The sequence below is a fragment of the Apostichopus japonicus genome, chromosome 12 (genome assembly GCF_037975245.1).
Source record: "Apostichopus japonicus isolate 1M-3 chromosome 12, ASM3797524v1, whole genome shotgun sequence".
Classification (NCBI taxonomy): Eukaryota; Metazoa; Echinodermata; class Holothuroidea; order Aspidochirotida; family Stichopodidae; genus Apostichopus; species Apostichopus japonicus.
Window position 1 is genome coordinate 18,189,989 of NC_092572.1, and position 14,258 is coordinate 18,204,246.

Genomic DNA, 14,258 nt, shown 5'->3' on the forward strand with positions numbered 1-14,258 from the left:
ATACAAAAAGGTTTTATACAAACGTTTACCTGAATTTAGATCAATAGAGCTGTCCTTGATGCCGAATATGTTACTTCCAACGACAGTGCATCTCACCGACAGTTTTGAACCACAAGTATCTATCGAAACTTCTATGTAAGCAATAGTATTAAACGTATCCGTATCTGTATTATGCCTGACGGTAACATTGAAGAGGTCTTCGTTTTCAGTGATTAAGCTGACGTCTACTTGAGGACGAGCACCAATGACACTGCAGGAAACATTGTGGTTGGTCTTAGCGTCAGAGCTACAGTAGCAGGAATCACAGAGGGAAACCACCAGACATTCTTGTCGAGGCTTATCTGCGACCAAAATTAACAAATAGTAACTTAAAGCCTCACTATGAAACAATATTAAATACAAACTAACGGATCCTTAAAATTACGATGTTGTTGTTACCATTGTGTAGCAGAATAATCACACCAACGCAACATATAAACTTAATATATATTAGCAACTATGAAAGGAAATGTTAACATTCCTGCCTACGATGCGTTCGACTATTAGCCTCGTTTGATTGAAGTGTACCTAAATGTAAATAAATTGTTTTTAGTTGCCTTTCAATTACTCCGCAATTTTGTCACAAAAAAAAAACATGTTCGTAATTGAGTGTTTCATTCATTAACCGAGGAAACCAAAGATTGTTTAAACTGTCGTGAAACCATTACGAGGATTAAGTTCTACACAAATCATTAAAGCTGTAAAAGAATTTGAAAACGTTCAGCAAATACTTTTTTCTTCAAGTAAACTGTTATTATATATGCAAATATCCCTGCATGCAGAGGTTCTACTTTCTTTCATAAACTGCCGTTAAAGTAACTGGAAATGGAATAAAAATGTTGATGTAAACTGAGTTGAATATTTTAATATTTTTCATTGTACGTATTCATTCGTCATAAGACAAGATGCAATTTATATATTTACATATTTATTTACATATCTATCTATCTATATCTATATATCTATATCTATCTATATATACTTTCATTAAGGGAAAAACGCTTACTTAAAAGTTCTAAGCGAACAAAAGCTTCTTCGAAGGTTGCATCTTTGTTAATAATGACGACCTTGTATAAACCACAGCGCTCTTTCACTACGTCTTTGATCAACAAAGCTCCTGTCTCCGAAATATCATAGTTTCCTTTTCCAGCTTCTAGGATTACTTTCTCTTCGTTCTCGATTTTTACAAGGGGACTGTCAAACGACGTTTTCTCACTGTACCAGTATACATTACTGACAAATCTTAGCTGACAATCAATAACGACATCTTGGCCGAATGTGGCATACTCCTTCTCGTTGCAATGGAGGCCGTAAGCTGATAAAAAAATGAAAAAAGTTGCAAATATCTATTATAACATGATAAATCAAGAAAGTAAGTATTTGATTTCCTTAAAGGAACTTATCAAAAACAGGAAAACTTTAATCTGATAAAACTCTATTCGGTTTTTGGTTGTTATTAAGAACTTTGTATCAAGGTCTTAGCCACGGTTGCACAAAAATGACATAATAACATCACTTTGTATTTAAGCCAAACAAAAGCAGGGGACACCTCTTCCATTAGACTACTACTTTGTGACTTATCCCTAGAAAGAACATCATCCAACATATATTGAACTCACTTTAACCTCAACACCCCCTCCCCACCACGACAAAAAAATAAGTCTGACAACAGGCCTACTTTAATAAAGAGCACGTGATTCAGTGTCAAGACTGCCTTTATGTTTATCCAATTGTGTGAATGGCGTTATAACACATCTTTAGCGGAAATTGGCACACTCGGAGTAATAACGTAATAGACACCACTCTCTCTCTCTCCACCCACCTCCACCTCCCTCTCTTTCTCTTTATGTGGATAAATTGACAATAGAGAAAGGGGAATTGAAATTGTTGTGATTTGTTTGGATAAGTTTTGTGATTTCTTTACTATTATCATATAAAACCCTTCGCATTGCCCAAAATAGTGATGAACAAAACAAACGCATTTGGTTTCGCTCACTGTTTTTATCCCATAATTACGGATTTACGGTTGCTTTAGTGCAAGTTTAACACTGCTTCTCCACTAACCTCAAGCAACGTAAACCGAACACCCATCTAAATTTATTTAATTAGCTCCCATTCATTGGGCAAATTCTTCATGACATGTACACCTTATTGAAAACAGAATGAATTACAATTACCTTGAAATAATGATTCAATACCGAATATTAATAGAATGTGTATAGCTCCTCGTGCTTATAAATTCTCGCTTATGCTGTGATAGATATGGCAACATTGGAAATGAAAGATTTAAAACCTTTATTACCATAATTTTGAAATAGGCGGAGGCTAAAGTCAAATGAGGTCATTGTAGATTAAAGCCTGAAAACCTTGTAAACACAATACCGCAAAAATGAAAACTTGGATGAACTGCCAACACAGCCTAAAACCTTGTACACAAGGTAATTCAGAAATTGAAACCTAATACGTGGATCGCCCTGGTAAGTATATATAGGAATCCTATCGGAATTGGTGACTTCAAGTTCAAAGTTCATTCGTAGTCTGAAAATGTGTAAACACGAAACCAAAAGTTGAATATCTTTGAGACCTCATATTCCACATTATTTAGTACGACAACACTTCCGCTTTTGTTGTCAAAGTTAATGTAAGACTGACATAGCTCAGTCTGAACACCTTTCTTCCAGGATGACACACAAATTGGATGCACATTATACTTTCATATGGATCCACTCTCTTACGAAAAAGAACCTTATTTATTGAATTAAGTGAGAAAACACTATATCGGAGTGGCTCCCTTCTGTTAAAAGCAATATATAATACAATCGCTCATGTACACAGTATGGTAATTCTGCTTTATTTTTAATAATAAATGATTTTGATTGGATTAATGCTTTATGCATTATAAAAACAACTTCTTCATTTGCTAACGAAATATATATATATATATATATATGGAATTATAATACATAACTAAGTTGAACAATGTTCATTTAATCTCACCTAAACTTAGTATCATCGAAACCCCTAGAGACAAAATAATCATTGTTATTTCCATCTTTGCTTCTCTCATCGATTGCTGTCAGTATGACACTGAAAAGGAAAAAGATAGCATCTCCCGTAATATATCGCTACAAGATACACATCTTTGTCTTTATTTCATTTTTTCAGTAATTAGTTATGAATAATTTGATGGTAACAAAATAGTTTGATACAAACATCTCATGGAATGTTTTAATATTCTCTACAAAAGTATATATGTGTGTGTATATATATATATATATATATATATATATATATATATATATATATATAAATATATATATATATACATACATATATATATATATATATATATATTTATATATATATATATATATACTAGTTATGAGACATATCCATAGACATAATGGGTATCGCATTGGCTTGTTTGGATTTTTTAGCGCTCGGTGGTAGATTGAATATGAGGGTGTTGAATGTTTCTTGTGTAGACTATTTAGGATGTGAAATACACCGTTTCACCAATTCACTGTACGTCTCTGTCAACCGCCTAGTATACATACTTACATTAAGGAAGTACAAGTTTAACTTGTGCACCATATTCGCCAGGGGTACACCCCAGGTAATATAAAAACGATCGACCGAAAAAACATCAAGTATTATTTCCTTCGTTCCTATTTAATTCTTTTTAATTCCTGTTAATTAAGACTTCCAATTACTCTAAATTAAGCTGTTATAACACCATTGATGTTGAAGGGAAACAGAACTGCAGTTTTCTTGAAGATTGGTGAGAATGACGTTATAACAATGTACTGCAGATACATAGGCCTACAATAAGTCGTCGGCCATTTTGTATCGGTAACTGCAACTCGTCCCTTAAGTTATAGCATTTTAGAAAACCATTTTAGCATTTTAGAAAACCAGAATAATCAGTCTTTTCGAAATTTGAGTCATTTCAACCCTATTGATTTATATAATTATATCAAGACTAACGAAATATGACGTGTATAATGATGAAAAAAAAAAGATATTATTCGAGACTGCTGCTTACCTATAAACACCAGCCGTGATATTGTGACACGTATAGAGAAGCTATGCATTAGGTGATGATAATACTTACATCGACTGTAAGTACTTTCGCCACTTATCTTTACCAACGTAGAGGATACAAAGGTCGTTCGACTTAACTCTATTTGTTGTATTCTGAACATATGATTATCATTGAATATTAAATCTAGATCTAATGGGAGTGGTGTTCAAAGGTTTGTTTGTTGTTTAACAATGATAAGATTAATGCGTGGCCTAAATATCAAAATTACACCAGCTGTGATGACATGTGCCTTTTCTGTTTTCCTTCTCAAATAAGATATTTTTCACCCTTTTCACTCTGTTAAAAGAATAACCGGTATACAATCAAAATAACGACCGATTAACCTTCAAACTTAAGGTTAACCATTCATAGCTTTTAAAGAAAGAACAAAACGTTAGATAATTTTCAACTGCACATGTGGAAACGCTGTCGCATTTGCTATTTTGTACTAATCGACGACCTGTAAATAAAGGAAAGTAAAATACAATGTTTGATTTCGCTGGCGCCCGGTTGTAAATTTAAACAGTTGTTGTCCAGAAACTCTAAATACATCAACTATCAATACGTTTACTTTCGGACCGAGGTTTGAAAATAAACATATAAGTACACCTAGGGTATCAACAATTATGGTGTTGAATGGTAGCTGCTGGAACGTATTCAGCAATTTGTATTGCTACAAATGAAAGAAATGAGAAACATGTTTATGAAAAATAAAATCTAGTCAGGTTGATTATAAACCGACCAACTATAGTTTATAGACCAGTTAATATTCTACATTATTGTCAAGTATAATGTAGACTCGTTACTTTCATTTTTGATTCGGTTAAAGGAAGCATGTCATTGATTCACTGTCATGTCATTTAGTCATTGGCAGGTCAACTGAAGAAGACTAACAAAGCTACAATAGAATTACAGTATGGATTATGTGGCTATGCTTCTACTTATCATCTTGTGTCATGTATATAAAGGTATGTGTTCACTTGCAATATTAATTATTACTATGTATTTTCAGCCATTGGACTCAATTCAATTTATTGCCACCTTTTCCACAATTTGTTCATTTTTGTTTGCTTAATAGGTTACGTCTCAGCGACTAGTCCGGTATTATGTTTCAAAACCGGTAATGTTTTCGAGCAGAATTTTTCATGCGATGCAGAACCTGGGGATGATGTGTGTCTTGTTTGTCCTGTGAATATATCAAATAAGTTAGTCACATGGTCGAGACATGGAAACTTTCTTTACGCTGGTTTGAACAAACTTCACAAAGAAGCAACGATACTTCAAAACACGTGCGATCCCGTGTTATCATCGATTCAGTTAAGGAATATCTCACTTGATCAATTCAACGATGCATATGAATGTCGAAAAGGCATTGAATTGGTAAAAGCATACATCCTGAAGATAACCAGTAAGATTCTATTTTGCTACTACTATACTTATTTATTCTGTTCAAATGAGTGTTAACATACATCATTTACAGACAGCTGATGAATGTTGCTTTTAACCGAAAAATCATTTCTAAACTGTTTACTGTCATGTTTTAGCTTATAACCTTGTCAAAACGCAGAAATAGTATTGCAATTAAAATAAAATCCAGATATTAAATATGCTGTAACGATTACAAATATTTGTATGTTTCCATAATTTCTTTGAGATTCTCAATTTCAAGTTATCCGTACAGTTTACTTCTTGTCTTCAGAGATGGACGTATGACATCTAAAAAACATTATTTTCACTTTTATACCAAGCTTATCCATCTTTGTCCATTGAGAATAATGTAAGCAATGAGTTGGACGAAGAAATAGCATCACTGATATGCAGAGCAGATAACGTTTTGGCTCCTATAACCCTAACTTGGTTTGTAAATGAACAGAGAGAATATGAGGAACTATTCAGTGAAACGAATGATCACAGTGTAACATCTACATTCAGCTTCAACCAGTATGTAAACGCCACAGTGAAATGTCAAGTAAACGGTTCTCACATCAAACCTGCAAATGTAACTTACAACTACCAAATGTCAACCTCGGGTAAGAAGTTTTTTTATTATTTTATCTTAGTAGTTCTGATACGAAACTGAAAAATAAGCCATTAACATATTGTTGAAATTACTTTACAAATTGCACACAAAAAACGGAGAATGTAGGTAACACAACATGTTTAGTACATTGTTCAAAATATGCATAGTAAAATATGAGAATTCTGAAGAAAACATTTGAAGTTGCAAAGTTACAGTTCCACTTGAATACTGTATTGAAACATTAACATTTCTGAAAGATACCACATTGACCTCATAAAGTCTTACGCTTTGCTATATTTCAATGAAAAAATAAATTATAATAGTGACGTGATTACACCAAGTTTCATCTGATTTCATACATGGAATAAGTAGTATTCTTGGTTATGAATGTATCTTAAGCTTACATTTGTTATCAAGTTTCAGGAAACATTCAGCCTATGGGAGTCATTGGAGTATTTGTCCTCATACTGAGTATGCTAGTGGCAGCTCTCTTCATCTACAAGTACTGTAAGTAGATCATTTTATTTCAAACTTCAATATTCCTAGTTTTATGATATGCTTTAAAAAAAAGAAAGATAAAGACTCAAATGACTTTATAAATTTTCAATTTGTTCTTCCATTTTTTAGTACCACGCACAGTCTTTTCAACTACACAGCCAATTATCAATGGTAAATGTTAACTCTAAGACAGTTTAACAGTCAAATACTTTTAATCATAGATATCAAGAACATATCAAGACATGGCAGACCTGTTGAACGGTAAGTATTAAATATAACAATATCATTTTGAGGTGTTCTTTAAGAAAGAGGGCTCGCTCTTTAAAGCTTTCTTAGTTTCCTTGGAAGTACAAGCATAGCTTCAAACTTCACCACTTTTGATGGTTATTGTTAAGATGTAGATTTCAAATATGGTGCACTGGGATCTTATTAAAGAAATAGCCAATCGAACCATTTAATATCATAAGTCTCGCAGTGCAGTGATACATCCTCTATATAATCATTTCACTCAACAGGGAAATCAGTTTTATTGACACAGTAGCATCAGATGGTGGTAAGTGTATGTAATTTTATTTATATTTTAATATAATGAGTTTTGTTTTGCTTTGTTTAATGGATGCTTTACTCATTGTAAATATCCATGTTCGCTTCTCATCAGAAGGCAGAAGTAAAACAGCAGGAGTCAGAAAATATGCACACGAGAATGACACGAATTTGTGAATAATGACAATGAAAGCATATATATATATATATTATTTAATTTGTTTCATATACAGGCGGGGGGAATATATATAAACAAATATGTATGAATAATTTACTTGAGAGATATTGATCGACTAATCAAACATATAAAATCGTCAGAAACACTGCCTGTATAATAGTCTGCTTATATATTACTGTAAAACGTGAGAATAGTTTTAACGCTTGTAATTGAAAAACTGATAACGATATGAAGATCAAACCATTCAGTTGCAGAGTTGAATGTTCAACCCGATGTTATTCAAGTAACCAACGACGAGAACGATGTTCGATCAACCATCGCTTTACAGACCTGTATAAAAGTAGGAAAGAAATTTGAATACTGGACTGGCACATTTGGAGATGACGAAAAAGAAGTCTTTGTCAAAACACTGTCTAGTAAGTAACTTAGCCAATACATTTTGAGAAATGAATCATACTTCATTTGCACATATTAGTTGCCGAAAATATACACACAATGTCAATTGACGTTCTGTTGCAGAAGGAAGTACCCTTGCAGATGCAAACGAATTCCGGGAACTAGCATTGAGCTTAAAGAAGTTGAGAAGACATCACCTATTAGTGGATCGTCTTTTAGTATCGGTGGAAAATGGTACGTACAAAAGATATTCAGACTGTTTTAAAGGCTAAAGAAATGAATTGATCTATTAACTATCTCTACTCAGTATGTATTGTGGAATTTATTTACACTTTTCGCTAACAGAGCCATTATTTATGTCGATGGAGTTTTAGTTGAAATTAAAACTTAACGTAATAACTTGATCGAAATGTCTAACACGTGGTAGGCTACGTCATCGATTAGTTATTTCAAATTGACATGAGAGGCGTGACTCCAAGTACTAGTTGGGGAGGCCTTTAATTACTTTTCAATGATCAATGGTTGTTCGGATTGAAAGTTTCAAGTGTAAGCACTAAGATACCATACATGCTTCAGTGTGCTTACATTTCACAATCGTTTTCATCTCCCTTTATCAAATTTATATACTTTTTACAGTCCCATCTGTATACTATAAATACATATCTAATGGAACCATGCGTGATATGTTGATGTCTCAATACCAAGAAGCCAGGAAGTCTCGTGCGTTGACGAATAATAAAAAACAACTTGCAGTAAATATGAAAAGTCAAGTTGAAGAATTGCTGTATTTTTCACGCGAGGTTGCTTCTGCCATGGTTTTCCTATCTTCTCAGAAGGTAAAATGAAATCATATCTAGTGTTTTATTCTCTAGTAGAACGCATTTGTAAATAACTTGGCTTATGAGAATGACATAGCTGATATACTTTACTGTATTTAACTGTCATTAAACCTTTCTTGCATCGAATCCTGTGATATAGGAATATTAACCATACTAATATAATATCGCCTGATAAATTATTCTTTTTGCTTTTAACATGCAGTTTTGTCATCCTGTTCTGTCAACGAGGAAGGTTATTCTAACTGAGCATGGACATTGCAAACTCTATGATATTTGCCCCGAGAACATGGCTATGTACATTGTCATGGGGAAGTTGGACAAAGTAAATTGCCTGTGTAATCATTTCCATGTACTAATATCATCTTAATTAAATAGGCAGGGAATTTCTTATTAAAATACAGGTCCAAAAATCCTAAAACACGAATTCCGTTTGTGACCAATTACAACCCCATCATGAAATCCTTCCAAAGCGCTATCGAACAGGATTTTGCTTCAATCAAAGACGATCAGTCTGTAGGAAAATCGTTTAATGTGCCCCGCTATGCTAGCATTTTGTCCCTTACGATAGATTTCTACCCACTTCCTCCAGACCTTCCAGACTATACAATATCAATAATAATACCTTACATGTAAGGTGTTAAGCCTAAGCAGAATTAAATGTTCTTTTCTTGTGGTCGGTTATGCTTAAGTACGTAATTCATTGATACATCTGTAGGAGTACTTGATTTACATTGCAAACTGTATAGTTGGGCCATTCACTATACAGGAATACCCACCAATCATGTGGATGTCACCCGAGGCTGTATTTTTGAAACAATACTCAGTTGACAGCGATGTCTGGAACTACGGCACGTTCTTGTGGGAAGTGTTTTCGTTAGGTAATGATACAATTGCTATAATCCTGCTCTTCAAAAAATGACTATGACAGTTTCTATTCATCAATATGCTACCAGACTTGTTATGTTTTTTTTTCTTTTTAATAAACAAACACGTTTTTTCCTAATGCATCATATTACATTTTCACATTAAAGAGAAGTACCATATGCGGGACTCAGTAAACAACAGTTAGAAGACAAGATTAGACAGACCATTCCCCTTGCTCAACCAATATGCTGCCCAGGTGCCTTGTGAGTATTCTAATTTAAATTTGTCTTTCCACTATAATATATATTTTTCGTTACTAATACCAGCGAAGTTTGTATAACACCGTTTACTATTCCATGATATGTGTAGCAGGGGGTAGTTAAGGTATGTCCCTTCTCTTACCTCGATTTCATTTTTACAATATCTTAGCTAGGATCAAAGACATACATTGCATCTGAAGTTAGTGATCACTTATTGATAAACAAACGTCCATGAATGATTTATCTCTGATTTTATTGATCTAATTTTACCGAAGGTATAGCTTAATGTTATTGTGTTGGAACACAACAATAGATTGCCGACCAAACTTCCGAACAATTCTTGAAAAGGTATCAACGCTCTTTGAAAACGTTAAAGTGGTAAGTCAATTCCTGTACTTAAGCACTTTAAGTCATGGTTCTCTGTAAAATGCAATACTTACTGAAACGTCAAGATATGCATACCAAACTGTTAACTAACTTTATATCTACTTTCTTTCTCATTCTGTAGGAAGAACAAGTTCTAACATGCAGAGAATCGGACTGCTACACGTCTTTGTATACATCGTAAATTAGCCGTGGTGATTTCTGTTTCACTTAGCTGACGAATATTTTCAAATGTTTAGAAATAGGAAGAAATGAACAGTCATAACTGAAATTGAAGTCTTCGACAATAATTAGCAGCTATGAAAGTAATGATTTGCTTTTTGTGTAACATTCAAGTGTTTAATAACCACTGTAAGCATCATTGAAAGGCAACTCAGTCCACATCGAATAAATACATAGAAGTTAATAATACTCGTATTTACATGTTGGATTGGATGATAAGTTCGTTACTTAATATGTAAATAATTTTACTAGACGGAATTAATAGCTCACTGAGCCGTAGGAGAAAAGGATTTATTTCATGTATAGTTAAAATGTGATTTTCCAAATCTTTACAGTCATAAAACTTTAGTACAATCAAATCGTTGAAACAGCAATGCAGATTGATGACAATGTAGATAAACTTCTCGAGCAAAATCCTTTTCACTGCATATTTTACAAAATCTTAAATGAGAAGACAACATGACACGCATGTCATTCACATTAGACGTAGCTCTAAAGATTCTTTCCTTTACACTTCAAATACAGCTAAAGGAAGTTTCTAGTACAGGTTAGTAATGTGTACAATGGAAGAACTTTGAAGGTATTTGAATATTTAACAACGTGTTGTAGATAAACAGGCATACCTGTGTCTGTTTTATCACTACTTTATTTCAATGTATATGTATACTTCAATGGTTGCACTCTGTCCCTAAGTATGAACTGGTTTATTTTTGAAGTACATACTAGCTTCATTTTAAAGTTTACATTGACATGACAAATTGTGATCGAGATCTAAAGGTCTAATGCAAAGTGGATGAGTTAATATGTACTAGACTACTTTACCAAAATCATTGTAATGAAATGGAATATTTCAACAAGAGTTATACGAGGAGATATAAGTACAACACTATATATATATATATATATATATATATATATATATATATATATTCAATATATATATTCAATTTATTCAATATATATATTCAATATATATATTCAATATATATATTCAATATATATATATATGCAATATATATATATATATTATACCAATGAATAATACTACATATATACTACTAGGTTCAATGTGATATTTATAATCGTATCTACCCACGGTCATAGCTTCATGGCGTATGCTAGAAAAAAGCATGGAACTGAAGTGAAACTAACTAACGAGTAATACGTTCGTTCGGTACCATCAACCAATTTATTCCTTTGCTTAACAAATACATGCACTTGACGATACCTCGTGCTCTTGAAGGGTCATTGATGTCTAACTTCCTTGTTTCGTATTCCAGTTGATAAATGTCATCAAAAGATAAATTAGGTTTTAATACCTGTCAATTCCATCGCACATGATAGTCTCGGTGTAATAATTGACATGTTTTCTTTCCATTTTTTGTTGTATTCTCTCCTTTTTTATGGCGAAAATGAAAGCAAACGGTACTCGATATCATCAACTTTTAGCACTCTAGCACTTTAAAGGTCACAGCTTACTCGCAATATGACTCTTGAAGAGCCAATCAAATTCGAAATGTAGACACTTTTTACGACTAATAGAGTTAACTTGTTATAGCCTAAAATCAAGATATTATGTTGAGGGAAAACTTATCAAATGAGTTTAGGGTGATTTAATCTGAGAGACGTAAGGAACAGATTATATCTTTTTAATTTTGATTGATAGTCCCACAGGTTAACTTGGCACTAAGAAAAAATCTAGTCTGGTGTCTCGCTGTATTCCAGCCTATTTAAACAGATAAATTAAGAATGAAATAACTAGAATATACCAAACGTTCAAATTGTCACAAGAAATCTCGCAAACAAATTTTCTTGTTTACAATTACTATACCAACTAAAATTAAACACAACGTACAACAACTCCAAATCTGAGTACTGTAGATGGCACATTTTAAACCTAATGAATATCTAATTAAACAGGAAAAGATCTTACAAAGTGGGTATTGAGATTATCACTTCCGTTAAATTGATGACGAGCCATGTGGGTAAGGGTGCAACACATTGAAATCGGAGAAAATGCGACAGTTTTCAATACGGTGCTTATATACATCTCCATGAAAGTTTTAATCCGATCAGAAATCAGTGTATTTCTGTGGTTTAAAGCCAATTCAAGAGAAAAAGAAATACATACAAACTCTAAAGCTGAAGTACCAGGATTCCCAGCAGCACTGGAATATATTCCAGAGAACTAAAAATACTTCATTCTAACATGCGTTTTGTACTTAAATGTACCTACAAGAGAAAAAAAATGTTACCAAATTATAAAGCTTCCGGGAGCTTTGCTTCTGGACTTCAACTGGTACCCTGAGATACCTTCCATAGAATAGATAAACTAACTTAATTTAGCAATTTTCCAAAAACAATTCATAAAATTTCGATAAAATAAATCAAATTATCTCTTTTTGTGTGGTCATAGTCAATATGAGAATTCTTTATATTACCTGTGAGGTCAAGGGTCCATCCATGGGAGAACTAAAGTCGATAAAATAGAGGGCGGCAATCGTGGTTTAGATCATGCGAGCAACGTCATCAGGTGGCATACTCCTATTAGAGTCAATATCCATCCGCCCGATTGTTCTCCTCAGGAAAAGTGCCAAAAAGCAGCAGGAGAACATTTTTTTGACCTGTTATCAACCAGGATCTGTTTTTTGGTATATAGGCCTACTCACAGAAAAATGTTGGTTATATTTTGCGGGTAAGTCTTTACACAGCCCCCCCCCCACCCCCAAATCCAATTGGGCGCCTTCGCGTATGTATACACACACACATAAACACACCCATATATATATATATATATATATATATATATATATATACAGCAGTAATTTAATTTTCTTTGCTGTCTGTTTTTCGCTAACATAAAACCCCTTTAAATTTGCCAGAACCTGTCTGATTTACTAATAGCAATTAGTTAACACAAAATAAGCCCAAATAGTGTGAATAAATTCTATCGTATTTTGAGTTACCAGTGAACATTAACGTTGATGTAATTAATAGAACCATTAGTCATTACACTCTTCCCTCCTTACCTGCTAGCAGGTGAGTCACTTCTATCTATCAGTTGTTCTTCGCTGTCCACAAAAATTGTTTCATCAGCCTATCAACCTATCAAATATTAAAGAAATCTCTTGATTTTAAATAGTCTAAGTTAAAATATGTATCAAAAATAAAATCATATTACTTCTTCCAATTACATTTTTTGGGCTTATAATTATTTACATTAATTAACACCTTGTGTGGTTGGTTGTATTCCATGTTAGTTTATTAATTTATCGACGCATTAAAACTAAAAGTATTGTTTTAAATATTTTATTTTTCATTCGGAGGGAATACTAACCAACAAGGACTCATTAATTGGATCTATATCTACTATTGGATAGTAGAGTAACCGGCTGGGTGGGGTCCCCAGTCAAATGTCTTGCTCCCCCCCCCCAACCCGTCAACCCCAAAATAACATTGGTATTTTACAGAAACTTTCAAATTTAATTAACATAAACTTGTCCAATCTTTTTGTGGGTACATGCACCAATCAAATCATTTATCTTATCCTCGACATTACATATTGCATTAATACTTATCAGCTTAATTACAGCTAAGCTAAAGCTCATCGTCACACTATAGAATCGCAGGAGCCTAAATGAGAATCTCACTGGATGAGAAATAATCAGGTTGATAACAAAATAATTATTTTGACAACAATAATATATATAATGGTGACAAACACGTATAAAATCTTATCAGCTTAATATGAACGTTAAATCTTGTACATTGTAACAACCTTTGTAAAATTTCAAAAATGACTGAAAAAGACTTGTAATTTTATAATGATCACTTTGATAAACTTTTTGCAATGTGCTAAAGTTCCATGGTTTTGCATGGATGATGGAATTTTTGACAAAATTACTGAGAGTGCTAATAGTAACAGCTGTAC

At 33.1% G+C, this 14,258-nt stretch overlaps 3 protein-coding genes across 8 annotated transcripts in view; 2 read left to right on the forward strand and 1 right to left on the reverse strand.

Annotated features, from left to right (window-relative positions):
* The window catches only part of LOC139976835 (uncharacterized), a 17,094-nt gene extending 12,947 nt beyond the window's left edge, over window positions 1–4,147 (reverse strand). Inside the window, exons 1-4 of the mRNA XM_071985654.1 lie at window positions 4,085–4,147; window positions 3,037–3,126; window positions 1,046–1,354; window positions 30–341 (exon numbers count right to left, since the gene is read on the reverse strand). Of these exons, the coding sequence (XP_071841755.1) occupies window positions 30–341; window positions 1,046–1,354; window positions 3,037–3,106 (691 nt within the window). The 5' untranslated portion in view covers window positions 3,107–3,126; window positions 4,085–4,147. The remainder of the gene's footprint in view (window positions 1–29; window positions 342–1,045; window positions 1,355–3,036; window positions 3,127–4,084) is intronic.
* Window positions 4,148–4,991: 844 nt separating this feature from the next.
* LOC139976836 (fibroblast growth factor receptor 2-like) overlaps window positions 4,992–14,258 on the forward strand; it is a 139,882-nt gene continuing 130,615 nt past the window's right edge. For 2 of the 6 annotated variants that reach the window (XM_071985661.1, XM_071985656.1), the window contains exons 1-5: window positions 4,992–5,091; window positions 5,202–5,531; window positions 5,872–6,153; window positions 6,561–6,650; window positions 6,863–6,902. In XM_071985661.1, coding sequence (XP_071841762.1) covers window positions 5,040–5,091; window positions 5,202–5,531; window positions 5,872–6,153; window positions 6,561–6,650; window positions 6,863–6,902 — 794 coding nt within the window. In that variant the 5' untranslated portion in view covers window positions 4,992–5,039. The remainder of the gene's footprint in view (window positions 5,092–5,201; window positions 5,532–5,871; window positions 6,154–6,560; window positions 6,651–6,862; window positions 6,903–14,258) is intronic. The other 4 variants (XM_071985662.1, XM_071985657.1, XM_071985659.1 and 1 more) reach the window with 3 other exon arrangements.
* LOC139976840 (megakaryocyte-associated tyrosine-protein kinase-like) lies at window positions 7,162–11,230 on the forward strand. Its single transcript, XM_071985666.1, has 9 exons — window positions 7,162–7,194; window positions 7,611–7,778; window positions 7,882–7,992; window positions 8,395–8,594; window positions 8,800–8,919; window positions 9,364–9,475; window positions 9,628–9,724; window positions 9,997–10,099; window positions 10,230–11,230. The coding sequence occupies exons 4-9, from the start codon at window positions 8,433–8,435 to the stop codon at window positions 10,287–10,289; spliced, it is 654 nt and encodes a 217-aa protein (XP_071841767.1). The 5' UTR covers window positions 7,162–7,194; window positions 7,611–7,778; window positions 7,882–7,992; window positions 8,395–8,432; the 3' UTR covers window positions 10,290–11,230.